This window comes from Siniperca chuatsi, linkage group LG16, assembly GCF_020085105.1.
Source record: "Siniperca chuatsi isolate FFG_IHB_CAS linkage group LG16, ASM2008510v1, whole genome shotgun sequence".
Lineage (NCBI taxonomy): Eukaryota > Metazoa > Chordata > Actinopteri > Centrarchiformes > Sinipercidae > Siniperca > Siniperca chuatsi.
In genome coordinates, this window is record NC_058057.1 from 25789525 (window position 1) to 25817471 (window position 27947).

The following is a 27947-nucleotide window of genomic DNA, read 5'->3' on the forward strand; positions in this document are numbered from 1 at the left end:
TACATTTTTCTATTGCATGTCTTTATTAAGCACATTTATAGAAAAATATATTTGTAGCTTTACCAATATATTTTACAAGACGATACAACTCCAATTTAAACGTTCCCTTTCATGACAAAAATATGGAAAAAGATGGAGATTAAAGCGAATAGTTCGACAGATTGGGAAATATGCTTATTCGCCTTTTGGCAGAGAGTTAGATGAGAAGATTGTATATCAAACTAACATGAGAGTGGTGAGTATCAGTTAGCTTAGTTTAGCATAAAGACTGGAAACGGGGAAAAAGATCATCATCATCATCAACAAAATCTGGCTCTCAGCTCCTCTAAAGCTCACTAATGAACACGTTATATCTCGTTTGCTTAATCCATACAAAAACTGAAGTATAAAAACAACAATTTGCTGTTTTACGAGCGGTTATGTGCTGGACTGTTTCTTGGATCTGAGCAGTTGCCACGCAAACAGCAAAGACTCTAGGAAGACACTGTGCCCGACACACACCTCGAAAACATGTGTTAGTTAGTGAGCTTTAAAGGTGCTGGCAGGTGGATTTTGATGCCTTTGGACAGAGCAAGGCTAGCTGTTTCCCCTTGTTTCCAGTCTTTATGCTAAGCTAAGCGGCTGCTAGCTGAAACAGACAGACATGAGAGTGGTATCAATCTTCTCATCTAACTCTTGAAAATGTTGAATTATACCTTTAAGACTGTGTTAGCTGATACACATTATTTCTGTTCGGGGTGAAAAGGGAAATAAAACAGACTCCGTTTTGTTGTTTACTTTTACTTTACATTTCTGGGTGCACTTGGTGTATTTTTCCTTCACTGCATGTCTGTATGCTGCTCATCCTGGGAACTGTAATAAATCTCTAAATAAAGTCCTGAAAGCAGTTGATCATAGATGAGTTGTTACAGTCAGAGGACATTTGTCCTTCCGGTCTTCTGGTCTGGTCTGGAGCAGTAAAAAATCACTTTGTCACGACTCTCCTCAGAAATAAAGTCTCATCATCTCTTTTTGTGTTTCCTCAGTGTCGTCACGAGCCTGAAGACAATCTGTGAGCGGTGTGATGATGTTTGTACGGAGGACTCTGAGGTTTCCTGTCCTCTGCAGAGAAAACAACAGAAATAAAATCATTTATCCCTCAGCAGGATCATCACTCTCATGTCCACATTATGATTTATTTCATCTAAATGAAACACGACACACAGCTCGTGTTTGTGGTTTCTTTATCTACAGTGGATCAATTATTCATGCGACTATCACTACAAACACCACATATTATTAACAACATTACAACCATCATTTTTACAGAATACAATATGTCGCCCTAAATATTCACAAGAAAAATAAATATCAGTAAATGACTAGAATAAATTTTCATCAATGGGGAAACAATTCTCTTTCCAACAACTGAGCTGTTAACTGATAATCCATGATGTGAACATGATGAAGCAGTCAAATCAGCGTCATCTCACAGGAAATGTGCACTTATTTGAATGAAATGTCGTGTTTCTCCTCAGTCTGACAAGAAGCAGACTGTTTGGACTCAATCAGACCGTTTTTTTATTTTTTATTTTACAGAAAAGAGAGCAAAACCACGACCAAAATCTTACTACAATAAGCTACTCTAACCTTAAAGGATAAGGCTGGTGATATTTCTAATTAAAATAAACAATGATCCCATGAAAAGTCCAAAACCAACAATGTGTTAGTCTCTCAATACTTCCATACCCTGTCTGCGGCTCTCAGCTCCGAGCCCATTGGTTCCTACTGAAGACGTAAATCTTTAAAAACGGCTCACAAATATATAGTTTCATGCTTAAAAAGGCTCAGTAATTCCCTAAAACAGCTGCTCGCTGTAGTTTTTATCAAACAAACAGGAGGAAATAGTGCATCTGTTGGGGACTATTTTCAGCGGCGGATGAATCCACATGTGGTGCTGTAGTGAGTGTTTGGGGCAGCAGGACGGTGTGTGTGGGACTGTTGACAATAAGAAAAAGATTCATGAACATCACCTGACTTATCCTTTAACCCCAACTTAAAGTAAAAAAAAAAAAACTGTTGTTCCAGCCAGGTCATAATTATAAAGAAATTAAAATTTAGACCTGATTATTTAAGAACATTTGGGCAGTCACTTTTGTTGGTGTTCATGTGTGAACTGGGCTAAATGGCTGCAAGATCATATTATTAAACCAAAAAACTGTCAATGTTGTGTGTTTCTTTTCATTATTAGTCCATTTAAATTAACAGTGAAGTGCAGTAGGAAACGAGTGTATTATTGTGACATCATATGAGATTAAAAAAGAAACACTTAATGTGTGATTAGTTTATTACAAATTCACTACCAGAGTCCCAAATCCTACAGGGATATCACGGGGGATAAAACAATCACTGTTAGGAGCACAGACGCAGTGAATTATTAGATTTTGTTCAGGTGAGGCAAATTCAATTATTCACCATTTAAATGTCAACCTGTTGAACTTGATGGCTGCCTGTCTGTTAAACTTTATGAAGAACTGGTTCTGCCTGCTGGGTGTTTATGAGCAGCTGTAATGAGGCTTGAAGATCAGATTTGCGATCATTATCTTGGACGGCTGGTTGCTGTTCAGAGGCCTACGTGAGTTTTTTTTCTGTCAGTAAAAACTGAAATGTAATCATTTAGATGACTGAAGATACAAACCTTTAGGTAAAAAAACATAAATCATGTTAAGTTAGTATGACATGTTGAATCTGTGTATGCAGGTGAATTTTCTACTGCTCTCGTTAACTAAATTAACCAGAACTCAGCTTTTTTTATTACTAAAAACACAGTTTACACAGCAGATATGGTTTATTATATCATCTGTATTTTATGTTTGCGCAAAGTACAAACTAAAGACAAAATGTACATTTTTTAAAATCAAAACCAGAAGCTATTTCTTCTGTGTAATTTGGGACCATTTTAATCTCAATAAAACCAACGCTGTTCTTTAAAAACACAAATGTTAGTGGTTGTTGAGTAGAGAAACGCAGCATTTAGCAGAAAATAAAGCCCCTCAGATGTGTTTTATAGCTTCAAACGCGGGATGGAAGTACTGCGGCTTTTTAGATGACAGTTTCTAAGATTTGTAACTTTCAGTCAGGCCACAAAGTCAACTTCCCCTTGAGCGTGCATCCTCCAAACGACTGAAATACAACTGTGAATGTCAGCAGCAGGCTGGAAGAAAACATGTAAATTTGGGGGCGAAGACCAGCTTGAGTCTATAATCTCTGTATTTACGGTGTCAAAAAGATGCCATTGATTTTCACCGAAACAGAGTCTATCAGGTTATCATTATGGAAACAAAACATCTGGATCAGATCTGCTACACAAAATCAGTTTTAACGTAGTCTTTAGGTCAGTCTCACCGTCTCTTTGTGGAAGTTTGAAAGATGTTGCAGTGTGCAAATCAGCAGCCTCCGGTGGTGCTGCAGGGCCGGGATGAGCCTGAGTCAAACTGGCAGCGAGACTGGAGGACTGGGGCTGCCAGTGGTGGCCAGTGCTCATGTAGTTGGCTGCTGGACCTCCGTACACGCCGTACTGGTTCGGTGGAGAATACGCACAAGCTGAGACATAACCAGGCAGACTGGACGAAGACTGAGGACACGAAAGAAAGAAAATCAGTGAAGAAACGCGTGTGAATGAAGACGGCGTGTTTCTGTTTAAAACCACTCACTCAAGAACCCAGGATTACATTCAGTGACGAGGTTTTTCAAAATTCGCTGCTAGTATATTTTAAAAGCCTGACTTTGACCTTGGTTGCCCTGGATGAAAGGTCAGGGGGGGTCACCAAAATCGTCAGGATTCATCCTCTGGGGATCATGAATGTCAGCAACTTCTATGGAAATCCAGCCAGATTGAGATGTCGCGCTGAACCAACAGCAACAAACATATTTGCACATCTCAACTTGTGAGGACCATCACTGACATAATACATTTCCTGGAGCGTAATTCTAACCTTAACTTGAACCATAACATTAACCCTAAAACCAAGTCTTTACCCCCAGATGTCCTTACTTACCAAAATAGCCTCACTTTTCCCAAAATGTCCACGAATCCAAAAACGTCCTCACGCTACAAAATCATCCTTAGTTTCCACAAATGTCCTCACTTGTACAATGCAGTTTTCTATTTAAACACACACACGTTTGCAAACCTTCACTTGTGAGGACCATCATTGATACATTTCCCAGACCCTAATTTTAACCTTAAGATGAACCTTATTTCAACAGAGACCCCAAAACCAAGTCTTAACCCTCAAATCATGCTCACTTTGATTCCACTTTCCGAAAACGTTCTTAAATCCCAAAAATGTCCTCACTTTTCACAAATATCCTCATTTTCCAAAAGTATTGTCGCTTTCCAAAATTGTCTAAAAATGTCTTCAAATCCCAAGAAATTTCCCATTTCTAAATATGTCCTCACTTTCCAAAATCGTCCTTGTTTCCAAAAGTGTTCTTAAATCCAAATATTTCTTCACTTTCCTAAAAACGTCTTTGAATCCCTAAAAATGTCCTCACTTTACAAAATTGTACTCGCTTTCCAAAAATGTCCACATTTCCAATAATGTCCTAATACGCAAAATGTCCTTAATTTCCATAATTGTCCTTACTTAACAAAAATGTGCATTTTTCAGAAATGTTCCAAAATGTCCTATAAATATATTCACTTTGCAAAATTGCTCTCATTTCCAAAAATGTCCCCACTTTCTAAAAATCGTCACTTTCAAGGTGCAAAACACAAATTGGTCCTCACAAACATAGATGTACAAGAACACAAACACACAGAGTTAGGAAAGGATCCTCACAAATTATACCATGGCTACTGAAAATACTGTCTGAGCTCAAGGTGTATTAAACTGCAGGTAACCATAGCAACCATGGGTTAAACTGGCACTTTATTTTAGTTATTAATAAATTGATGGCGGTCCGATATCAGAAGAATAATGTCCACTCCGTTTGTTGTATCATGTATCTGCTGACAGTCTGCAGCTGTTTGTAGTTTACTCCTAAACAAGCTGGAAAACAGGAAGTGGGCCTCCATGACAGCCAATCAGAGCTCTGGTCACATTACACGTGGACGCCTCAGCGTGCCACGAAATGAAAACAGAGCAGGCAAATGGAAAAACACCAGCTGGTGAATCAACGAGTGGAATAAAAATCCTGCATATAATTTCCTTTCTAAAAACATATTTGCGTATTAATTCAGCTGTAGCTTTCTCTTTCACTAACTGTATTATTATTTACCAATTTAATAATCAATTTGTAGCTATTTATTTAGAAATCCCTCTTTAATTTGACCTGTTCATTGATTTATTCATTTTTCTGTTATTAGTTTTCAAATTAAATATCAAAAATAGAAATGATTAAGTTTCTGCAGCATTAATTAATTCTTTTCTAAAACTGGAAACACAAATGAGTAAAGAAATCCTCTGACTATATAAGACTTAATGTGTATTTGCCTGCTGCAGGTATTTGAGGTCTGGCTCGGTGGTGGTTTTCTCCACTCCACTGACTGCAGAGGGAAACGGTCTCATGCTGGTCCAGTCCTCCATCTTGGCTGCGTGTCCGTCAGATCCGGACAGTGCTGAAAAGAAAATGTTAAATACTGAATTAACACAAATTTAACAATTAATGATTTAACAGTCCACCTTAAAAGATCAGTCCAATTTAAGCCAAAGTGAAGTGAAACCATATTCAGTCTTCAAATATCTTCTTTTTTTTTAAAGGGACTAATGAATTACAAGTCAACTTTTTCAAAAAATAAATAAATAAACAGTAAACAGAGAAGAAGAAAATGTTTTACTGGAGAAACTTCTCATGAAAGAAACAGAAAATAATAAGAAATTTCTCGCTTTTTGCCAGATTTTCTTGTCAGACACAAAACTAAATGTTTTGCTAAAGCTGGATCTTTTCTCTGCAGCTCCGAACACAGTTTCATTATAAAAACATGTTTTTTGTTTTTTTTATTTCCTCCATAATCTCCTCGATCACCTTGGAAGCTTTTCACTCAGTGAGGAGTGGCTGAACTTTTCTGTTTCAGCAGTTGTTGATGGATTCTGCTGATCTGACTTTCAGCAAAACTGATGCTGCTTTAAAATGTCATCATAGAAAACACCTTCAGAGTTAGAAACGACATTTTGTAGGACATCATTCAGTCAAACTTTATCGTACAGCACCTTTCATACAGACAAGTGCAATCCTGCTTTACGGAGGACAGACAAGATGATCATAAGACGGTAAATGTAAACAGTAAAACAGGAGAAAATGTAATAAAACTGATCAAATAGATCAAAGGGGCAGAAAAACTAAGACTTTAAACTGTTGGGTCTCTGTAAATAATATTATAAAGAGTGCGGTCTGGACCTGCTCTATAGGAAAAGTGCAATGAGATAACTTCTGTTATGATTTGGCGCTGTATAAATAAAAGTGAAATAAAAAGAAATTAAAAAAAGAATTAAAATCAGTATGAAAGCTGACAGGTAACCAGTGTAAATACTGAGAAATGAGAGTTTAGGCTTCATTATTACATCAAGTTGAAAATCCCAGCTGTCCTGTGCAGCACTTGAACATGTTTTTTTTTCCTAAAATAAAGTTTTGTTGGGCCGACTGATGAGCAACTGATTTCCAAGAACTGGAACTGTGAAGATAAATTTGGGCTTTTTCAGGATATTTTACACGTCGTTAACCTGCTTTTAATTTTTACTATGGCCTCACCAGCAAGTTCTCAAACCAAAAACCTTTGAATGCATTCAGTGCCACTTTTACTCTAAAGGCCACAGAAACTGCAGCTGCAGAGGTGGAAGGTGAGCACATTTACAGGTACTGTCCTTCAGTAACATATGAGGTACTTGCACTGTGTTCTCACTTCTACTTCGCTACATCTCAGAGGGAAATATTGCACTTTTTACTTCACTACATTGATCTGACAGTCACTAGTTATGCTACTTTACAAAATAAGATTTTTTTTTGCATACAAAGAGTTCAAAGAAACGTCTAAAATCTGGGTCTAAAACTCACATTATAATTATATTATGGGATTATGGGTGAGGCAGATTCATTTCAAACACAGAGGTAAAAATGCCCAAAAAAAAAAAGGCATTAAAATGTCACAATGAAGAGGAAATAAAAAATAAATGTAAAATCAAAGAAATGAGATCACAAATAGGCTAATAATGTTTTATTATCTAGTGTGTGATTCTGCTGAGACAGTGTGTGCAGAAGCAAATTAATGTTTTGGGGCAGACATTTTATATTTGTATATGGTAGCCTTTGTTTCTTGCAATTTTTCTGTAATTAAAAACTAAAGCTTCTTGGACATTTTGGAGTCTAAGTCAGTCAGTTTCGATTGGCTACGTTTACACCAGCAATAAATAAATAAACACAATACATTCAACAATAACTGCAGGAATAAAATACTCAATATGCAAAATCAGTTTTTTCATCTTCTCATCAGTATCAGCTTGTAATATTATTTACTTTATGGTAGCCCATTTATGTCAAAACTCACTTGTAACATTTCTATAAAACAGAATAATGTTTGTTTGTTTTTGTTTTTGTGTTTTTTTTTTTTTTGCTTTTAAATTAGTTCAGTTTTATTTTAATCACCGCTGGCTCCATCTTTACCATCTCGTTTTATGTGGACAAATTAAATTAATAAAACAAACATAACCTAACTTTATTTAAAAAAAAATATATATATAAAACTTTAAAAATATGTAAAACTTTAAAACACTTAAAACCTCATTTCCTGTGTAAACGCGGCTCTGTGCAGCGGGAACGGTTCGGTTTGCAAAGGAAATGAGGTTTTTAGTGTTTTAAAGAGTCTCCACCGACCTGCCGGGTCCACGAAGGCTCGGATGCCCACGATGTCGTGCCAGCTCCGCGGCAGGCCGTGGTGTCCGGCGGGGCCGCTGCCGGTCCCGGGGGCCACTGCGGGCCCGGTGTAGGAGGAGTACGGGTACACGTGTCCGTAGTGGAGCTGAGCCGGGCCCGGTTTGCTGCTCTCATACGGCTGCGAAAGAGTCCCGATTTTATTCCTGAGAATCCGGCTGATGGAGCTCACAGACGGCACGTTGTACTTGTCGCACACCCCGTCCGACAGAAGCCGGTCCCGGATCTCCCAGGCGAAGATGCCCGGGTCGTCTTGCTTGTAGTCCCGGATGCTCTTGACCACGGCGGGGGTGGTGACCCGGGGCTTGCTGCCGCCGATGGCTCCGGGCAGGATGGAGCCGGTGTCGTTGTAGCGGGTCAGGATCTTGGACACGCAGCCGTGGGAGACCAGCAGCTGGCGGCTGATGTCGCAGGGCCGCATCCCGAGCTGCGCCAGCTCCACGATCCGCAGCCGCACCGCGTTCGGGAGCGGCCGGCCGTTAACGAACACCCCGCCGAGCTGGTTCACCTCCCCGTAGCTCTGCTCTGCACACACGGGACAGAAGCAGCCTCATTACCGGGTTTGACTTTAGTGGGTCAATGATCCCAGCCCCATCGGAAACACTCCATAAATAATAGTAGGATATATATATATCTATATATATATATATGTATAATAAAAAGTAATTTAGAGGGAGAAGGAGAAGAATTAGCTGTTAAATAAACAAATTTAAAATCAGCTAGTATAAGAAGTTAAATTGAGGTAAATAAAAAGGTTGAATGAAAATATCTGGAGCTATGAGGTCAAGGATTTGTGTCAGTAAATGTTAGCTGGTTATTGCTGTGTCTTGTTAAATAGCACCAAGCGAGAATAACAAAGTTTTCGGTTTGTGCCACGTGGTTAAATTAGCCTATTAAAAACAGCCTGCAGCACTTTAATAAATAGGACTTGTGTCCACAAATTCGTTTAATTCTAATAATGCTAATAAAACTTTGATTGTGTTAATTTATTATGTGCAACAGCAACCAGGCAGATAATTATCATTAAAAGGGCTAATTCATTTCAGTTTCAGGTTTGTTCCACTGACGGGGAGAAAGTTTGCATTTTTTGTGTTTCTCATCTGATTATCACTGAAAGCATTGGGCTGCTGTGTTTACAAACAATCAGAAAACCTGAATAAGTCATATCATCATATCCAGTCTTACTCAAAGACCTGTCAGACTGCAGGTTACAGTGTTGTATTTTTAATTTTAATAATTTAATAATGACAAAAGGTCAGGAAAAATGTCCAGACTCCGCAGAAATGATCTCTCATTTTTATTCAGTTTAGGCATTTAAAGGACTTGGTGAAAGTTTGCGTTTTCATGATACTTTTAAATCTTCCTGTGTCCTGAACCCAGCACAGCTGAGAGTTCAGCATCTGAGCCCACTTCTTCTAAAGTGTCAATCATCAGGAAGCAGCATTTCCTCTTTGTTTTTATTAATCCGAAGTTCTTAATTTAAATTTTAACAAAAACATTATCGGAGTTAACTGCACGCACAATTTTCAGTTTGTTCTAACTTGTTTCCTGCATTTATCTGACTTTCTAATGTAAATAGAAAAAAAAAAAATCTAACTTAAAATCAACCATGCAAGTGAAGAACTTTTCCCAGATTAGGGAGATTAAAGTCTGGTCTGGGAGGACACAATTTCCCATTAAATTCCATTCACTAAATCTGCCTTTGTATCAGAAACCAACAGAACCAACATGTAGGCCCAGTCTTCGCTCCGAGAAGCTGATGTACTGAAAGACATTCATTCTTTAATTTGAAGAAATAATAAACTTAAAGAAGTTGCTGTGGCAGCAGCTGCAGTTTCAACACACCTTACATTTCCAAACAAGCCATCACCAACAAAGCAACTTTTACATAAGAAAACATCCAAAATGGAGAGTAAACCTCCTTCTCTCTCTCTCTGTCTGTCACCTCCAGCTGCTCTGTGTAAAAGTTTAGTTTTTGTCATCTCACCCATCAGCTGCCGTCCACAGCGTCTCACCGCTCCACCATCCAACGCTCCAACTAAAGCCTGCAGTGATCTGAACAAGCTCTTCCTCCTCCTCCTCCTCCTCCTCCTCCTCCTCCTCCAAGTGGAAGTCTTTGTCATCATTTCCTGTTTGCACAGCAGGAGGATCATTTGGCGTCAGCACCCAGAAAAACAAGGACTCCTGAAGGGCACTTTGGTGACTTTAAAGCTGCTCATTCGTGTTTACACTGAACGTGTCATAACAGGCTGATGAAACCCTAATGCTGCATTTCTTTCCCTAAATGTGGAAAACACAAGTAGCTCACCTGATTGTTCACAGCAGTGATTCCCACACTGGGGTGGACTGGTGGACCCCCGTCTGTACGTCTCCAGTTGCTTGAGGAGTACATGGAGAGACTGGAATAGCTCTTTTTTTAAAAAGTAGAAATTAAAATGTGAAAGAAATCCTCACATTAAGCCAGCTGTAACACCTGAACACTTGCTGACAGGAGGCAATGCGTAAACTAGAAGTGGATACAGGTATAAATGGATAAATGGTTCAAATAGTTAACTGAAAGTAATGGATAAACTGTTGAAAGTGTTAGCTAAAATAAACAGCTGAGCTAAAAGAAATGGGTAAACAGCTGTAACAATAAACTCAAATTAACAGTTGAAATAGCTAAAAGTAGGCTAGCTAATAGGTAAAGAGTTTAAATAGTTATAATTAACTAAAAGTAATGGGTAAACAGTTTAAATAGTTAGCTAAGAGCTGTAGATAAACTGTTATAATTAACTAAAAGTAATGGGTAAACAGTTTAAATAGTTAAAAGTGATGATAAACAGCTAAAATAGTTAGCTAAAATTAATAGATTTCCAGTTAAAATAGTTAGCTAAAAGTAATGGATGAAACAGTTTAAATAGTTAGCTAAGAGCAATAGATAAACAGTTATAATTAACTAAAAGTAATTGTTAAACAGTTTAAATAGCTAAGAGCAATAGATAAACTGTTATAATTAACTAAAAGTAATGGGTAAACAGTTTAAATAGTTAGCTAAGAGCTGTAGATAAACAGTTATAATTAACTAAAAGTAATTGTTAAACAGTTTAAATAGTTAAAAGTGAGTGATAGCTAAAATAAGTTAGCAATAGATTAAAGACAGTTAAAATAGTTAGCTAAAAGTAATGGATGAAACAGTTTAAATAGTTAGCTAAGAGCAATAGATAAACAGTTATAATTAACTAAAAGTAATTGTTAAACAGTTTAAATAGTTAGCTAAGAGCAATAGATAAACAGTTATAATTAACTAAAAGTAATGGTTAAACAGTTTAAATAGTTCGATAAAACTAATGGATAAACAGCTAAAATAGTTAGCTAAAATTAATAGATTTCCAGTTAAAATAGTTAGCTAAAAGTAATGGATGAAACAGTTTAAATAGTTAGCTAAGAGCAATAGATAAACAGTTATAATTAACTAAAAGTAATGGGTAAACAGTTTAAATAGTTAGATAAGAGCAATAGATAAACTGTTATAATTAACTAAAAGTAATGGTTAAACAGTTTAAATAGTTAGATAAGAGCAATAGATAAACAGTTATATTTAGCTAAAATTAATAGATTTACAGTTTAAAATAGTTAGATAAAAGTAATGATGAAACAGCTGAAATAGTGAGCTGAAGGAAATAAATAAACAGCTACAATAGTTTGCTAAAAGTGGTAAGGTTGTAGACTCGCCAAGTTGACAGCTGAGACCTGATGAATGGATGATCAGACCGACAGTTTATCCAGGTGATGGAAACCATAACATCTGGAGGTGAAACTGCACGGCGATCTGTGAACTGGGATGAAAGGAAACAACAGACACTTTTGGTGGTAATTGTTCACACAGCACACACTGTGTGTGAAGCTGAAGTTACACATTTTACTATAAGTATGAATTTGTTTCCTTTTTTCGTAGAGTCTTTGTAACCTCACAGTTCATATAATTAGTGCACACATTTTGTTCACAGTAGGCCTAACACATTCTCAGTTTTTTATCTTTTCTACACATCAGCACAGGTTTACAAACCTCAGCCTCTACATTTAAATCTAAGTGACTTTCAATTGAGCCCATAAACATACAGTACATAGTAAATGGGTTTTTTTTGTTGTTGACATTTTACTGGTGTTTATTTGATACATTATTCACCTTTAACATACACCAGTTATCCATCATAAACACAGGTATCGTTGAGTTTGTCCCAGGTTACTGCTAACTGACACTTCAAACTTGTACGAGCTGCAGAGGAGCACCTGAACGCCTCATCAGTTCTGACCTCTTTAAGGTCATTGTTGGAGGAGCAGCACTTTTAATGTGTTGGGACAGAGTTAAAGGAAAAGTTCACCTCAAAACTGCTTTACGTTCCCACAATAATGTTTCTGTTCACAAGTGATGGCCCCGTTATCCGTAACATTAATGTAATTAGTGTGGACTTTTTTTAAATTTGTTTCTATTTAATTCTAAATACAATGTTTATCATCTGACATATGCTGCATCATTATATTGTTACAAAAAAATATGTAAAAGTAGAAATTTAGGAATCTGGTTGCTTTTAGAATCAACTTTAAGTAAATATTCCCACACTGACTTCTTGTTTGAAGGCATCTTGGCTTGTTTTTAATGCAATGGCGCCTCCTTTTGGACAACTTCCTGCATCACAGTTTTTTCAGATGAGGGAAAGCTCAGCTGTCTTTTAACAAACTTTTAAATGTGGTGGAAATATAATTTTAAAACGTTATTTTAGGTCTGTAAATTCCAAATCATTTCCAAGTGAGTTTCCTACAAAGAAACGTGTAATTTGGTTTTAATTCCAGGTGTTAAGAATAAAGTTTCCAAAAATAAATAAATGATGGATAAATATTTTCTTGGGAAGAAATGGATCAGTACATTTAAGGACATTCCTCGGGGAAACCAACAAATGCTTTTAAACTCAACTCAACTAACTAAAGTCTCAGAACTGTTTCTCTATTTCCTAGAATTAGTTCCAAATTACGCTACATGTAGTTCTAGTTTTGGGAAACTTTCGATAAATGTTTAGGAAATTATTAGAGAATACATGAGCAATAAAATAAATTTTAACAGAGGAGAAAAGATAATTTTAATAAGAGTTATTATTTATGATTTTTGCACATGCAACTTCCTGCAAACCTTTTCAAAATAAATGAAGAATCAAGACATAACTACTCAATACTACAAAATTAGATGAATAACACATAGCTTCTAATTCATGCAGGGAAAGTTCAGGATTGTAAAACTCCAACAAAACACATCTGATTTCTGGTCAGATTTTCTTTTGTCTGTGCATTTACCTTTATTTCTTTCTCGTAACTTCTTTCTAAGATTCCTTTAAAGGTTTTCAGGTTAGATGTTATGAAAACTGAACTGACTTGGCTGAGAATCTGCAGTTCCTCGGGGTGACAGCAGGGGGCAGTCTGAGCTCAGGGTTAGAGGGTCAGGCAGGTGGACACGTTGTTTAAAGTTGCAGTTAAGGTGTTTTTCCTCTACAATGTCAGATAAAAAGGTGATAAAGTGAGTGTAACTAAGACTTGTAATCAGTCACTTAAGAGGAAACAAGTTTCTAAAGTGTTTAAATCTTTTTGGAGGCTGTAATTTTATGATCTATAACATAATAAACATAACTGATTTGTTTATTATGAGGTTACAAATGGACCTGAGTCCCATAAATAAAGCTTTTTTTTTTGGTTTATTTTATATTTGTTGTTTTTTATTTTTAGTAATTTATTATTTTAATTTTTTTTCTTATTTTCATTAAATTAGATTTTTTATTTTCATGTTATTTGCATTATTATTCAGTTTATTTGAGGCTACAACTGAACCTGGGTTATTTTTATTTTTATTGTTTTCTAGTTTTTATATTGTTTGCATATTATTTCTTTTCTACTTTGTATTTTATTTATTTTCTTATTTTAGATTTTTGTTATTTACAATTTTACTTTTTGGTTTTATATTCTTTATTTTATTCTGTCTTATATATATTTTAATGTACTTTATTACATTTTGAAATTTTCTAATGTGAACCTCAGTTTGATTTTTTTATTTAAGAATTATTTTTTTTTATTTTATTATATTAATTTAGGATAAATCAACTCAGCGCTTCCTGACCGCTGGAAAGGGGAACTGCTTTATGTGTGTGTGTGTGTGTGTGTGTGTGTGTGTGTGTGTGTGTGTGTGTGTGTGTGTGGTCATGAATATAGAAAACAGTCTATTGAAGGCAGCAGTCTGAATACCATGACAACTCCCAGCAGCCTCACATGTATTCCCAGCAGCAGTGTGTGTGTGTGTGTGTGTGTGTGTGTGTGTGTGTGTGTCCGTCAGGCCATTATAAAGTGTTCAGGAGGAATAAATGGGATAAATGTGGAGGCTGTGCGGTCTTTGTGGCCGTCGGCTCGCCATGTGTTTGTTTGCAGAGTTCGACCACCCAGCAGGAACACACACACACACACACACACACACACACACACACACACACACACACACACACACACTTAGAACTCAACTCATTGTCACACATATCACACACACACACAGCAAAGTGGAAACCAAAATACAAACCCTGCTGTAAAATGTCCCAAAAAACAAGAAAAATCCAAAAGAAGTCTGGTCAGGAAATGTTCTTGATATATTTCCTACACTTATCGAGTCATTTACTCTCATATTTAGCGTTCAAGCCTTATTTTTTCTTAAAATATGGGTTAGGGTTAACATCTTCCCGCTCCTTCCCAGAGCAGTTTGAGTTGTTTAGGGCCAGTCCAACAAAACAAGACAGAATGAGGCAGATCAGTGCACTAGAACCAAGAAACAGAAAATGTCTTGACACAAGTTGACTTTCATACATTTCTGGTATGTTTTAAGAAAATAAGGGCTTGATAACAGAATAAATATCTCGTAGGTTTTTTTGCTGTGTATCCAAGCTTACAGCTGACGTCAGCACATCTGATGTGTACAAACCATGCACATTCATAAAACACGCACATCATGGCTGAAACACAAACACGCGAGGCTCTGCGGGGCTGTACTTAGGCACAGCGGTGCTTTGAGCTAAATGCTAGCACAGCTTTAGCATGTTAGCATGCTAACATTTGCTAATCAGCACTAAACACAACGTACAGCTGAGGCTGATGGGAGTGGCATCAGCTTTGCAGGTGTTTGGGCATAAACCAGCGTGGGACAAATTGAAATTCTGACCTGACGATGGCGCTAGAGGAAAAGTCAGAGGATCATTAAAGTTATTACAGTTCATCCTGAAACTAATTTCATCTTGATCCTTCCGATTGTTGTTGAGATATTTCAGCCTGGACTGAAGTGACGGGCCGACACTTTAGTCCAGACTACAATTAGACACCACTGTCTAACATTAAGGTTGCAAACACTAACAATTACTTTCATTATTGAGCCATCTATCTGTGTTAGCCTAACCGTTTAGTCGATAATTAACATGTAGGAACACGATACAACATGTAAATCAGACCGCTTTGAAGTTGATGAAACTTTTCTCCTTTGATGAAGCTAGCAGTTTCCCTCCGCCTCCCGTCTTTGCGCTAAGCTACGCTAAACGAATCCTGAACCTTTGTCTCCTAAAAAAAAGATACTATGTGGTTTAGTTAAATATGTTTTGGACCCAACTGATGTGCTTCTTATCTGACTCTGTGGGAAGATTTCCCAAAATGTCAGCGTTTCTTTGAATGGAAGGAGTCATAATTGAGAGGGAAACAACAGTAAGAGCATTCAAATGCTAAACAAGTACAAGGACAGGCCTTCTTCGCAGCAGGTATCTTGACTCGTCAGAGTAGGAAGAGCACAGGTGTTACTAACAGCATTAACATGGCTCTGTTCCATTCAGAGTGTCCCAGTATGCCATGACAGCGAGCCAGCACCCTGAAACTGAAGCAGCTAAATGGAACTCAGCCATCATTCCGTTTATTATTGACTGTGCTCCTCTTCTGTGAAAAAGGCCGATATTACACCGATTAATAAGAACTAAATGAGTAATGAAGCGCAGCGTTAATTAGGGGCAAAAATGATTTCGCTCGTGGGACAATAAAGAAGATGTGTGTGTGTCAGTGAGTCCATCAGCTGGTGTGTAAACACTTTGACTCTTCATCTGCTGCTCGAGTTAATCCTCACAACAAACACTGAAACACTTTTGGTGTGATTATCATCTTAAATGTAGTGATTTCTCAAGGCAGTTTTGTATGCACAGTGATTGGATGCTCATGGATATTTTTAATCTTGTGAAATTTTATTTGCACACATTTTCTAAGAAGGGAAATACACAGGGCTGCAGAAGACACCGAGGCCGTGAACTTATGTAATGTGAATTTGGGGGTTTTAAAGGGGACTTGACTCCGTTTGTAAAGCAAACAACATAATACATATAGAGGCTTCAGCATTTCCTCTCCAGTATTGTCTTCCTCCAGCAGCCTGTGTAGAACTATTGCAAAGACATCAGAAAGTAAAAGGAAAGTATAGTTGAGTAAACTCCCAGGCATGGTCCTGTAAATTAGGGAAACTGTTTGTTTAACTTACTCTCATGTTATCTTATTTGTTAGTTTTAATTTTACTGTATTTATATATATTTTTGTCACTTTTTGTGTAAATTTTACTTTTTGATTGTGCTTTTATTAAAACACTGTGCAAATAAATATAGCCTAAATCGGTTTTTTTTTCAGTTTTGTGTTAAATCTAACATCACATAGTAACAATCCGTCTTTAGTCATCGTGGGTTTTTCCAGTTTTTTCGGGAGTTTCAGACATTTCGGAGACTTTTGTTCTTCGGTAAACAGGAAGCGGATCAGTGACTCTAAACGAGTCGCTTCTTTCTCTCTAATCCTCCATCATTAAACCTTCAGCTCCACCCTGAAGCTCCAGCATCTCTCTGACGGCTCCCGGGACTCACACCCTCAACCACTTGACCCTCGGGACCCGCCTCCGTCCCTTTTAACGGCCTCTGTGTGTGTGTGTGTGTGTGTGTGTGTGTGTGTGAGGCGTTAAAAAGGACGGAGGACACACACTCTCTTAATGTCTTCCCTCATGTATTTGTCATGCTGTTAAATCCTCTCCGGTCGGCCCGCGCAGCTCCGGGCTCCCGTTCCGTTTAACGGCATTCATGGACCCAAACCCTCCGCTGTCCGCTCCTCTTTAACGGGCTGCAGCGGCTGAAGCATCGCGGACACGAACCTGGAACTTTATCTTTCCGTCCTTCCGCCTCTCCTTCCCCCCGCGTCATGTCGTTTGGCACCAACACAAAAACTGGCTTCTCCGTGCGGGACATCCTGGATCTCCCAAACCCGACCGGGAGATGCGGCTCCGGGACCGAGGAGACCGAGGAGGACGACACCGAGGAGGCCTCCGCGGAGGTTTCAGGGCCGGAAAACGCGCAGAAACTGGGATTTAGCGACCGGAGTTTGTGCGAGCGTGGCTGCGGAAGCTACGGGAGGTGGAGCCGCGTATCCGGTAACCGGCACTTCTCATGTGAGGAGACTCGTTTTTATAAATACAAATTTGAATGTTACTGTATATTTAGGTCTATATCATATGATTTATATTCATATACCAGTCGTCTGACACTCCCGCTCGTGCGCAATTACCAAATCAGTACTAAATGGCATTAATCTGCTCAAAAATCGATACCTACTTCAAATATTTAATAAATCATTCTTCACTTTTACTACTAAAATTATAAAAGTGACATTAGATCATCGTTGAATCCTCATTTCTGTCCGGGCAGTCCCACACATCCGCGCGTAACTGGAGTCTCCTCCTTTTTCATCCTTCAGATTTTTATTTTATCAATAATCAAACAATTGCCTCGTTATTAACGTTGACTGTTGAACTCTGGCAGACAGCTCAACATTGTTGTTGGCGTTTAGTTTTTGTCCAATAAAAATCGCATTTTTGTGAAGGGAGTTCAACACGGGGCTCGTTTCCAGAGCAGAAATAGAAACAGTATGAAACGCAATAAAAACATACTGAGCTGGAATTAGCTTCAAAAATGGAAACGTTCATATGTTTCTGTTGGAAAGCAGAGGAATCACTTCAGTCTTGTTTGTTGTTTTAAAGAAATAACTTGTGGAAGTTTCTCTAAGTTCCAGTCTGTTTCTGCGGAGTAGTCAGAGTACTGAAAGTAATCCGATTACTTGCCTTTTCTCCCTGCAGTACACGGTCTTTCCTTGGAGGCCCGTACCGAGCCCAAATCTCCCGAGCTCTCCACGGACGAATCCCCGGACGCGGAGCGGGTCCCGGCGAGCAGCGCGGCGCAGAAGAGCCGCGGCAGTAAGCGCCGGGTGCTGTTCTCCAAGGCGCAGACCTTCGAGCTGGAGCGCCGCTTCCGACAGCAGCGCTACCTGTCCGCCCCGGAGAGGGAGCACTTGGCCGGGCTGATCCGCCTCACCCCAAACCAGGTGAAGATCTGGTTCCAGAACCACCGCTACAAGATGAAGCGGGCCCGGGTCGAGCACAGCCTGGAGGCGCTGCAGCTGTTCCCGGCCAGCCGGGTCGCCATCCCGGTCCTGGTGCGGGACGGGAAGCCTTGCGACCGAATCACAGCGCAGGACCTGGAGGCGACGCTCAGGTCCGGTCTGAGCCTGCCTCTGTGTGCCTACTCCCCGCTGCTGCACCCCGCCTACGGCCCGGAGCACCCCGGGCTGCGGCAGCAGCACCCGGGAGTGCAGCAGCTGGCGCACATGTACCACTGGAGGTGGTGAGGCCCGGGTCCAAACTTTCCCTGAAGGATACACTTCCTAAAACACTAAGACGTCCATGTCATAAGCTCGATCGTGTTCGGCCTTAAAATGATTGGTTTTCTTCGCAGAATTGGCTCTTTTTTGAATGGAGTGTGGTAAATATCAGAAAAAATAGTAGGGCATTTTCCCAGAAAGGATGAGTGTCTCGAAACAAGGCACAATAAAAAACATGTCACATGAGAAAATTAAAATCTTAAAGTTGAAGCACAAGTTTGTTTTAAACTTAAGACTAATTTCCTGTCGGTTTCTGATTCCGTTTTCAGCCTTTCATCAAGTTCAAATCACCAGTTTTTAGGGCATTTACTGTAATGGCGAAGCCCCCTTAAAAATGACTCTTTTCTGTCTCGTACAGCTTGATTTTCCTTTGTATCCCCATCACTGAGAACAACTTTCCCCCCATTCAGACTCGCAAACGTCTAAAACTACCCAGCTTCTTGTTAAATACGTGAATGAAAAAGACTGAAGTCGAACTGATCATAAAACAAAGGTTTTGTTGTTTTGTTGTTGTTGTTGTTTTCGTTGTGTTTTTTCTGCAAAAAGTGTCACTTTTATCGCGAGAAAATGTTTCCGTGTGTTTCATAAATCTATTTATAATGTTGACCGGTGAGTTGTTTTGTAATAAACTGGATATTTATGACGGTGAATAAAAGGTGGAGCAGGTGAGAGTGATTTGATTTCAGCCTGTATTGAATCTGATCGCTCTGACAGGAATATTAATATTATTCTTTACAGAGATATTATCTTCTTTTTTTTTTTAAATCAAAAAACATTTATCATTTATTTCATGCAAGTATTATCCTGTCATCACCAACTTCAAAGTGCTGCAGAATTTGAATCATAATAAAAGAGCTATTCATTATCCAACCTATGATGTACACTACAAACTTTAAAGTCAGAATTCGTGATAAATTGATTGAAGTTGTGGAGAGCTTGGCTCCTAAACTGGGATTACATTTCCTGTCATGTTCATATGACATGTCTGTATTATTCCTGCAGAAACGGTGCATTTCTATTGTATAGAGGGGTCTATATATTGAGCACTTCACGGTTTCCTGTGGGGAGTTTCTGGTGAATTTGGACAGCTAAATGATTTGTTTAATATTTTGCTATGAATGAAAAATAAATGGGTCAAAGCTACAGGTCTAATAAAGGGATGGGAAGTCATTAGAAGTAATATTTTAGGAATAACTTTGTTATACTAAACTATAGCTGAATTTGTTTTAATATTCCAACAATGTTTTCATAAGATTCCTAAAACTATTCGAAAAGTGAATGGAGTTTGGTACATTTGCAGATTTGTTTGAATGTAATGTAAGTGTATTTCTAGGACCTTAACATGTCTTTGTCAGGGCTGTAGTGATTTTATAGTGACCTTTATTTATTTTCTACTTCTGAATCATAAACATCAGAGCAAACTGAGGATCAGCAGCAGCATTTAAGGCACACGAGGAAGCAGCACTATCATGTGTTGTTCTTTGTATTTCCTGTTGCCTGATTCAGGTGTTTGAGTTGGATGTAATGAATAAATGAAGAGGAGGAAAAGGAGACTGAAACCTCCAGAGTGTTTGATGGTTATTCATTTCTGCTTTAGAACAAAAACCGCCATGAAACAATTGGTAAATAAAGTTTTCGAGTCAGGAAGCCGACATCAAACAAGAAATCTCCGACCCTCGTCCTAAGAACTTCCTTGTTTTATGAATGAAGCAGTGCAACTTGAGTTTGACCACTCAGCAACACTCACCCTGCAAACTCTTTGGAAAGCACTTCCCCAAGAGCAGGAACCTTTTTGCTCCCTGGAACTAAATTTAGTCCCCGGTTCCCGCAGTCGTTCCAGTTCCTCTAAAGGTTCTTGGTCCCCTGGGAAAGTTCTTCCGGTAGAAACACACCTGAGCTTTCAAGGTGCTAGCAGGTGGCTTTTGTTACTTTTGGAAAGAACCAGGCTAGCTGTTTCCCCCTGTTTCCAGTCTTTGTGCTAAGCTAAGCTAACTGGCTCCAGCTTCATTTTCATTGAACAAACATGAGATTTATATCAATATTCTCATCTAACTCTCGGCACGAAAATGTTGAACTGTCCCTTTTAAAGTTGCTTATCACATGATTATTTCACCTTAATCTTTATGAAATTATGAAAAGTTTAACATGAGTTTTAAGGGATTATGTTCACTGGTGATTATGAGCTTCAGCGACCATTTGATGCTTAAAAATCCTACAATATTGAAAAATGTCCTTCATAATAAGAGTTGAATCAACGTTTACAGCATCGGATGTGATGCAGTTATTTCAGCTCTGTGTCCTTAAGTGTTTATTATCTTTAGACTGAATATTTTTGTTTTCTATTTAAACGTCTGACAGGATTAAAACATCTTTACTGCAGCAGACGACTTCATTCACCGCAAGACAACCAGCCATATACTGTGTTGTGACAAAGGAAAGAAAGACCTCCCTCTGTGTGTGTGTGTGTGTGTGTGTGTGTTGGGGGGGGGGGGTCTCTGTATTCAGAGGTGTCAGAGGTCAGCTCATCTCAGAGGGATGATGTCACGGGGGCTTTGAGACAGTTATAATGTGTCACCTGCTGCTATAAAAGAGGAGAAGAAGAAGAAAAGCAGATCCAAGCTTTGGAGTTTGGCTTGTTTCACACTCAACACGTACATGTTGCTTTCTGAAATAAACAATCGGTCTGATGATGTTCTATATTTTTCCAGAACTAACAATGAATGTATCTACAAACAAGTGTGTGTGTGTGTGTGTGTGTGTGTGTGTGCGTGTGTGTGAATCACAGCCTGATGGATCTTCTTCCTCCATCGTCCAGAAACTATTAAAACACATCAGCGAGCCGCACTGCTGCACTGGGTGACATGTTCCTTCATCACCACGAACACACACACTGTGGTTTATTCTGACTCAGTCCCACACACACCGTCCTGCTGCCCCAAACACTCACTACAGCACCGAATGTGGATTAATCCGCCGCTGAAAATAGTCCCCAACAGATGCACCATTTCCTCCTGTTTGTCTGAGCAAATTACAGCGAGCAGCTGAGCAGTGACTGAGCCTTTCAAAAAACTATTTTATTATTTCAAAATATATTTGTGAGGTGTTATTGAAGATTTACATCTCCAGTAGGAACCAATGAGCTTGGAGCTGAGAGCCACAGACAGGAAGTCAGAAAGTACTGAGAGACGGACCGGCATGTTGTTGGTTTTGGTCTTTTCATGGGATTTGTTGACAAAAAGAAAAACATAGAAAAACACCAGATTTAACCTGCATTACCAGATGAATGTAGTTTAATTTTAATAACAATAAAACATTATGTTTGCAGCAGGAGGATTCATATTCTTATATTGATTTTCACATGGAAGTGGTGAAACCGTTAGTTACATATACGTTTTATATACAAGGGAAGGCGAACAGAATGAGAGTACACTTAGGTGTAAATAGATATTACAGTGATCAGCCCTGCTGCGAACAGCTGTGTAGCACTCACACGAGATCATACCTGAAAGGTAACTCAATATAAGGAATAAAATGTAACAGATTAAAAAAAAAGAATAAAACACATTTAAAAATAAAGAGCACTGCAGTAAAAAATTGAGATAAACAAGGAAACCATCGGACAAGTGCTCCAGTAAAAACTAAAGTATGCAGAAGTTATTTTGTAGGATTTAATCAGCAGTATTTGTATATTATGTGATTTATAGTAAATTGGCTAAAACCTTCAAGAAACACTGGTATGGTCCTTTAAAGAGCTTCTTCATTCAATAAACTCGTTCTTTCTGCATATGTGAAACGATTTCTCTGTGATTTTCTCTCCTCTCTGATTTTATTTTACATTATTTTCCTCTATAATCTGTTTTATTCTATGCTACAGTAAATTACTTTATAGTTCCTTAAGCTAATTTCTTGTCTCGTTTCACATTTCTTTATTCATGTCTATCTCTGTCTCATCTCTCATACTTTAGTGTAAATACAGAAGTTTCATCATATATTTGTTTGTTTCTATTTTTCGACTCCGTCTCTATTGTGATTTTGTATATTATTTATATATTTTATTGTCCCTTCCAGGCCTATCTCTGTTTAATTATTTATTTATTAAAGATTGGTGTAGTTTAGGTCTATTTATACGCAGTTTTTTTAAATTTTGAACTCATAATTAAAAAACTTGCAGCCGACATCATACTTGCTGTTCATCATGCAGTCAGCAGGTGGCAGCAAAAGCTTGATCAAAACATGCTTTTGCCAGCGCGCGCACACACACACACACACACACACACACTTACTTGTACTTGTATACTTGTGAGGACTCATTAGCATATCCCCTGACCCTTAACCATCACAGCTAAATGCATAACCTAAACCTTTAGCCTTAACTGAACCTAAAACTTATTCAAATCTTCACCCTAAAAACAAGGTCTGTCCCAAAGTGAGGACTGGCCAAAATGTCCTCACTCCCAAGGTCTAAAAACTCAAATTGGTCCTCACAAAGATAGACACACAAAATGGGAGAAAGTCTATTTTGATTTCTGTTACACAGAATAATTATTGTTTTAATAATAATCAGGCTGTTCTTTGTTCAGCAGGTTTTTTTCTCTCTCAGCAGATTTTAAAATGTGTCTGTGGACAGACTCAGACTGGAAACTGCAGTCATGATTTTCCTCACATAACATAAAACATTATTAAACGCAAACATTTAGACTTGCAACACTTTCTGACGTGCAATGAGATAACTTCTGATATGAACTGGTGCTATATAAATAAAATTGAATTGACTTCCTGTCTGTGGCTCTCAGCTCCAAGCCCATTGGTTCCTACTGAAGATGTAAATCTTTAAAAACACCTCACAAATATATAGTTTCATTTTAAAAAAAGGCTCAGTAATTTCTTAAAACAGCTGCTCACTGTAGTTCTTATCAAACGTCACTCAGACAGGAGGAAATGGTGCATTTGTTGGGGACTATTTTCAGCGGCGGATGATTCCCCATTCGGTGGTCTAGTGAGTGTTTGGGGCAGCAGGACGGTGTGTGTGGGTCTGAGTCAGAATAAACTACAGTGTGTGTGTTCATGGTGATGAAGGAACATGTCACCCAGTGCAGCAGAGCGGCTCGCTGATGTGTTTTAATAGTTTCTGGACGACAGTGGAGCTCTGTGGCTCAGAGGAAGAAGATCCATCAGGCTGTGATTCACACACACACCTGTTAGCAGATGAATTCAAAATATAGAATATGTCCACACTTATTCTTACGCAGTCAGGTGTGATTCATTGTAGTGAATATAAATTGGAAACAAGCAGTCCTGCTGGCTTGGTGGTAATTTCAGAAGCCTTCTGTAGACAAACACCAACCTGAAGCAGATGATTTCACAGTGTGAGATGCAGAGGACGTGAAGTTTGACTTGTTGCACCTCATGGACGATCTCTATCTGGAAATCATGTTTGAAATGTAAGAACTTCCCTCCATCTAAAAAAAGGGAAAAAAAGCACAGGTGCATTAATATTATGTCATAGTCTGAGCCAGCACAATAACCATTTATCACCCCCTACTGGCCTGGAGTGGAAATGCCCAGATACGATACTAACCTCACGCAGTCACCCAGGTTTATTCACAGAAGACATTTTGACAAGTCACAGTAAGAAAAACACAGGTTGAAATGATAAAATGAATGATGGCTGAATTCCATGTAGCTGCTTCAGATTCAGGGTCCCGGCCATTCATCAGACTCTTTAACTCCTCCCTCTAAGGGTCAGTCTGTATGACCCTAGGTCACTAAACTGGACATTGATCATTAACATCTCTGCTATACTTGAATAATTGTGCAATATCCGTGTAATACTCATGTGCAATATTTAGCTTTTTCCTATTTATTATTCATACCTCCATTACTACTGTTGCAATACTACTTATTACTTATATTATTACATTGCATTATTATACCGGTAAACCCACTTGGTACTTCACACTTATTTTATTTTATACTTATACCCACCTGGTACTTAATTTATTTTCTGACCTGTTTTTATAGTTTTTATAGTGTATTTTATTATATTTTTTTGCTAGTACTTTCTCCTGCGTGCACTGACGTAAAGGCGAGCTGCTGTAACAAAGAGTTTCCCTTCGGGGATCAATAAAGTATTTCTGATTCTGATTCTGATTCAAAATGTCTGCTGTGAAAAGGATCTATTGGCTCCAACAGTCATGGAGCCGCTTCTGAACCAGTGAGGCATACTGACATTAAAACCTCCCTTCAGACATGTTTTAAAGCATGTAAAAACACTCCGCTTCAAATAATAATCTGTGTCTGATATGGTATGCACACGTGTTAAACTGAGATTTAAGGTGAGCACAGAGAAACTTTCCTCTGCAGATCAATGTGAAAGCAAGCTCTGCACAAACATCATGCAGCCCAGTGTGAAGCTCAAACATCCAAGTGAAGTAACAATAAGCAAAACACACTTCTGAGCGGAGATGGACTGAGTTTGTTTTGTGGTTTCAGAGGAGGAAGAGGAGAGAGCGCGGAACAAAATCACAAAAAACCCCCAACATAAAACCATGTCAAAAATGGTATTCAAGAAATTAAAATGATACTAGAACCATTCAGTGGTGGAAGAAGTAGTCATATCCGTTACTTAGGTAAAAGTACTGATACCACACTGTGAAAATACTCCACTACAAGTCATGTAGGTAAGTATTATCAGCGAAATCTACTTAAAGTATCAAAGTAAAAGTCCTCACTGTGCAGTAAGACGCTCCTGTCAGTGTTTTATTATATCTGATGTTTCTGGATTCATATTCCTGCTGCATTAATGTGTGTGTTGCATTTTGCTGCTGCAGATGTTTAATGTTGAGCTCATTTTAGCTACTTTATATACTGTTGGGTAGTTTAATCTGCAGCAATGCATCATGGTCTGTAAGAAAAGTCAACTTTTCATGAGCTCAGAAAAACAGCTGATCGGGGTATAAAACGTAAATACTCAAGTAAAGTACAAGTACCTCAAATTTGTACTTAAGCACAGCGCTTCAGTAAATGTACTTAGTTACATTCCACTGCTGGAAACATTAATACATGTTTGTTCAGTAGATGTTGACATTTCTTTGGATTAATTTAGAAGAAACAGAAACACAGACGAACCTCATGATGGCGCTCTGGAGCTCTACAGCCAGCAGAGAGTGCACGCACAAGCTTTTTCCATCCTTCTCAGTGTGGCTTTAACTGCCAAGTGGTGCAGAGATGGTTCCTTGACCTCCCTCGACCTGCGCACTGACACACTGAATGATTTCTGAAGACCACTTCTGGACACGTGACCTCTGACCTTTTCCTACATAGTCTAACCGGGTCAAGATGGAGCCTTTCTTCCCTCCCGGTACAGGCTGAAATGTGTGAGGGCGATGTAACCTTGATTTACAAAACCAAATCAATGCAGAAAAATATCACAGGAAGCAAAAAGATGAAATTAAACTTCAATTCCTATCATCAGGAGCACGTTGGTGACATTTGACTTTGGTTTAAGCAGAAAAATATATTCATCTTAAAGGCACCCTGTTATGGAGACTGCGCATTATTTCATGTTAGTACAAGATAATAACTCATAACAACATAATAACATGCGCACAAGTTGGCAATAATTTATTTTATACCTGTAGTTCTTTTATCCTGTGTCATACATCAATTTTATGCATAACACATTGTTTATTTCATATATGTTGTTTATAGTTTGTTGTATTTTGTTGGTTTTGTGTTCCTGCATGTCCATGAGTTACGCCGGTTTGAATATGTGTGCTTTTGTTCGTTTGTTTTCTTGGTGAATATGCAGTGGTGGAAGAAGTAAAAGTCCTAATACCGAAATGTAAAAATACTCCATCACAAGTAAAAGTCGTGCATTTAAAATTCTATGTAAGTAAAACAGTATTACGCTAAAAGGTCAATTTACTTAAAGTATCAACAGTGAAAGTACCTGTTTTGCAGAAAATCGGCATCAATGTTAGAGCAGCATTTTACTGTTGCAGCTGCTCGAGGTGGAGCTCGTTTTAGCTGCTTTATACACAGTTAGCTAGTTTTAACTACTGTATATACAGTTAGCTAGTTTTAACTGCTTTATACACAGTTAGCTAGTTTTAACTACTGTACAGTTAGCTAGTTTTAACTGTTTATACACAGTTAGCTAGTTTTAACTGCTTTATATACAGTTAGCTAGTTTTAACTGCTTTATATACAGTTAGCTAGTTTTAACTGTTTATACACAGTTAGCTAGTTTTAACTGCTTTATATACAGTTAGCTAGTTTTAACTGTTTTATATACAGTTAGCTAGTTTTAACTGTTTTATATACAGTTAGCTAGTTTTAACTGTTTTATACACAGTTAGCTAGTTTTAACTACTTTATATACAGTTAGCTAGTTTTAACTGTTTTATATACAGTTAGCTAGTTTTAACTGTTTTATACACAGTTAGCTAGTTTTAACTACTTTATATACAGTTAGCTGGTTTTAACTGTTTTATATACAGTTAGCTAGTTTTAACTGTTTATACACAGTTAGCTAGTTTTAACTGCTTTATATACAGTTAGCTAGTTTTAACTGTTTTATATACAGTTAGCTAGTTTTAACTGTTTTATATACAGTTAGCTAGTTTTAACTGTTTTATATACAGTTAGCTAGTTTTAACTGCTTTATATACAGTTAGCTAGTTTTAACTGCTTTATACACAGTTAGCTAGTTTTAACTACTTTATATACAGTTAGCTGGTTTTAACTGTTTTATATACAGTTAGCTAGTTTTAACTGCTTTATATACAGTTAGCTAGTTTTAACTGCTTTATATACAGTTAGCTAGTTTTAACTGTTTTATATACAGTTAGCTAGTTTTAACTGCTTTATATACAGTTAGCTAGTTTTAACTGCTTTATACACAGTTAGCTAGTTTTAACTGTTTTATATACAGTTAGCTAGTTTTAACTGCTTTATACACAGTTAGCTAGTTTTAACTGTTTTATATACAGTTAGCTAGTTTTAACTGCTTTATACACAAAAAAAATCATCCTTTGAGATTCGGGGGCTCTGTACGTTGTGGAGTTTTCCACGTAAACATATTTACATATTAATATATATATAAACATAGATACATTTAACATTTCTCACCAAAACACACAAACTGCAGCCTCCAAACTGATGATATGAATCAACACGTCTCTGAAACAGTTGCAACTGAAACTGAACAGGAGTTACTGACTGTTGTATTAGACTGCATTAGTTTTAGTTAGGTGTACCTA

At 38.0% G+C, this 27947-nt stretch overlaps 2 protein-coding genes across 4 annotated transcripts; one reads left to right on the forward strand and one right to left on the reverse strand.

Annotated features, from left to right (window-relative positions):
* pax1b (paired box 1b) lies at positions 1 to 27944 on the reverse strand. 2 transcript variants are annotated; one of them, XM_044169229.1, is made up of 10 exons: positions 27817 to 27944; positions 25813 to 26076; positions 24029 to 24143; positions 11623 to 11726; positions 10217 to 10318; positions 9896 to 10037; positions 7852 to 8433; positions 5478 to 5602; positions 3385 to 3613; positions 1 to 1101 (listed from the first exon to the last, which is right to left on the reverse strand). In XM_044169229.1, exons 5-10 carry the CDS (start codon positions 10298 to 10300, stop codon positions 1031 to 1033), a joined length of 1233 nt encoding a protein of 410 aa, XP_044025164.1. In that variant the 5' UTR covers positions 10301 to 10318; positions 11623 to 11726; positions 24029 to 24143; positions 25813 to 26076; positions 27817 to 27944; the 3' UTR covers positions 1 to 1030. The 2 variants fall into 2 exon arrangements, with proteins under 2 accessions (XP_044025164.1, XP_044025165.1); XM_044169230.1 differs by lacking the exon at positions 25813 to 26076 and having other exon boundaries at positions 27817 to 27899.
* nkx2.2b (NK2 homeobox 2b) lies at positions 14851 to 20247 on the forward strand. 2 transcript variants are annotated; one of them, XM_044169232.1, is made up of 2 exons: positions 14851 to 17401; positions 18104 to 20247. In XM_044169232.1, the coding sequence occupies exons 1-2, from the start codon at positions 17173 to 17175 to the stop codon at positions 18649 to 18651; spliced, it is 777 nt and encodes a 258-aa protein (XP_044025167.1). In that variant the 5' UTR covers positions 14851 to 17172; the 3' UTR covers positions 18652 to 20247. The 2 variants fall into 2 exon arrangements, with proteins under 2 accessions (XP_044025167.1, XP_044025166.1); XM_044169231.1 differs by having other exon boundaries at positions 14857 to 17419.
* Positions 27945 to 27947: the final 3 nt, after the last annotated feature.

Bases quoted from the DNA above. Each gene is read 5' to 3' on its own strand.
- nkx2.2b (XM_044169231.1), top strand. From the start codon at position 17,173: ATGTCGTTTGGCACCAACACAAAAACTGGCTTCTCCGTGCGGGACATC. The intron at 17,420-18,103 runs GTGAGGAGACTC...TTCTCCCTGCAG, and splicing joins CGGTAACCGGCACTTCTCAT to TACACGGTCTTTCCTTGGAG.
- pax1b (XM_044169229.1), bottom strand. From the start codon at position 10,300: ATGTACTCCTCAAGCAACTGGAGACGTACAGACGGGGGTCCACCAGTC. The intron at 5,603-7,851 runs GTCGGTGGAGAC...TTTTCTTTTCAG, and splicing joins AGCCTTCGTGGACCCGGCAG to CACTGTCCGGATCTGACGGA. The intron at 1,102-3,384 runs GTGAGACTGACC...TTTTCTCTGCAG, and splicing joins CAAACTTCCACAAAGAGACG to AGGACAGGAAACCTCAGAGT.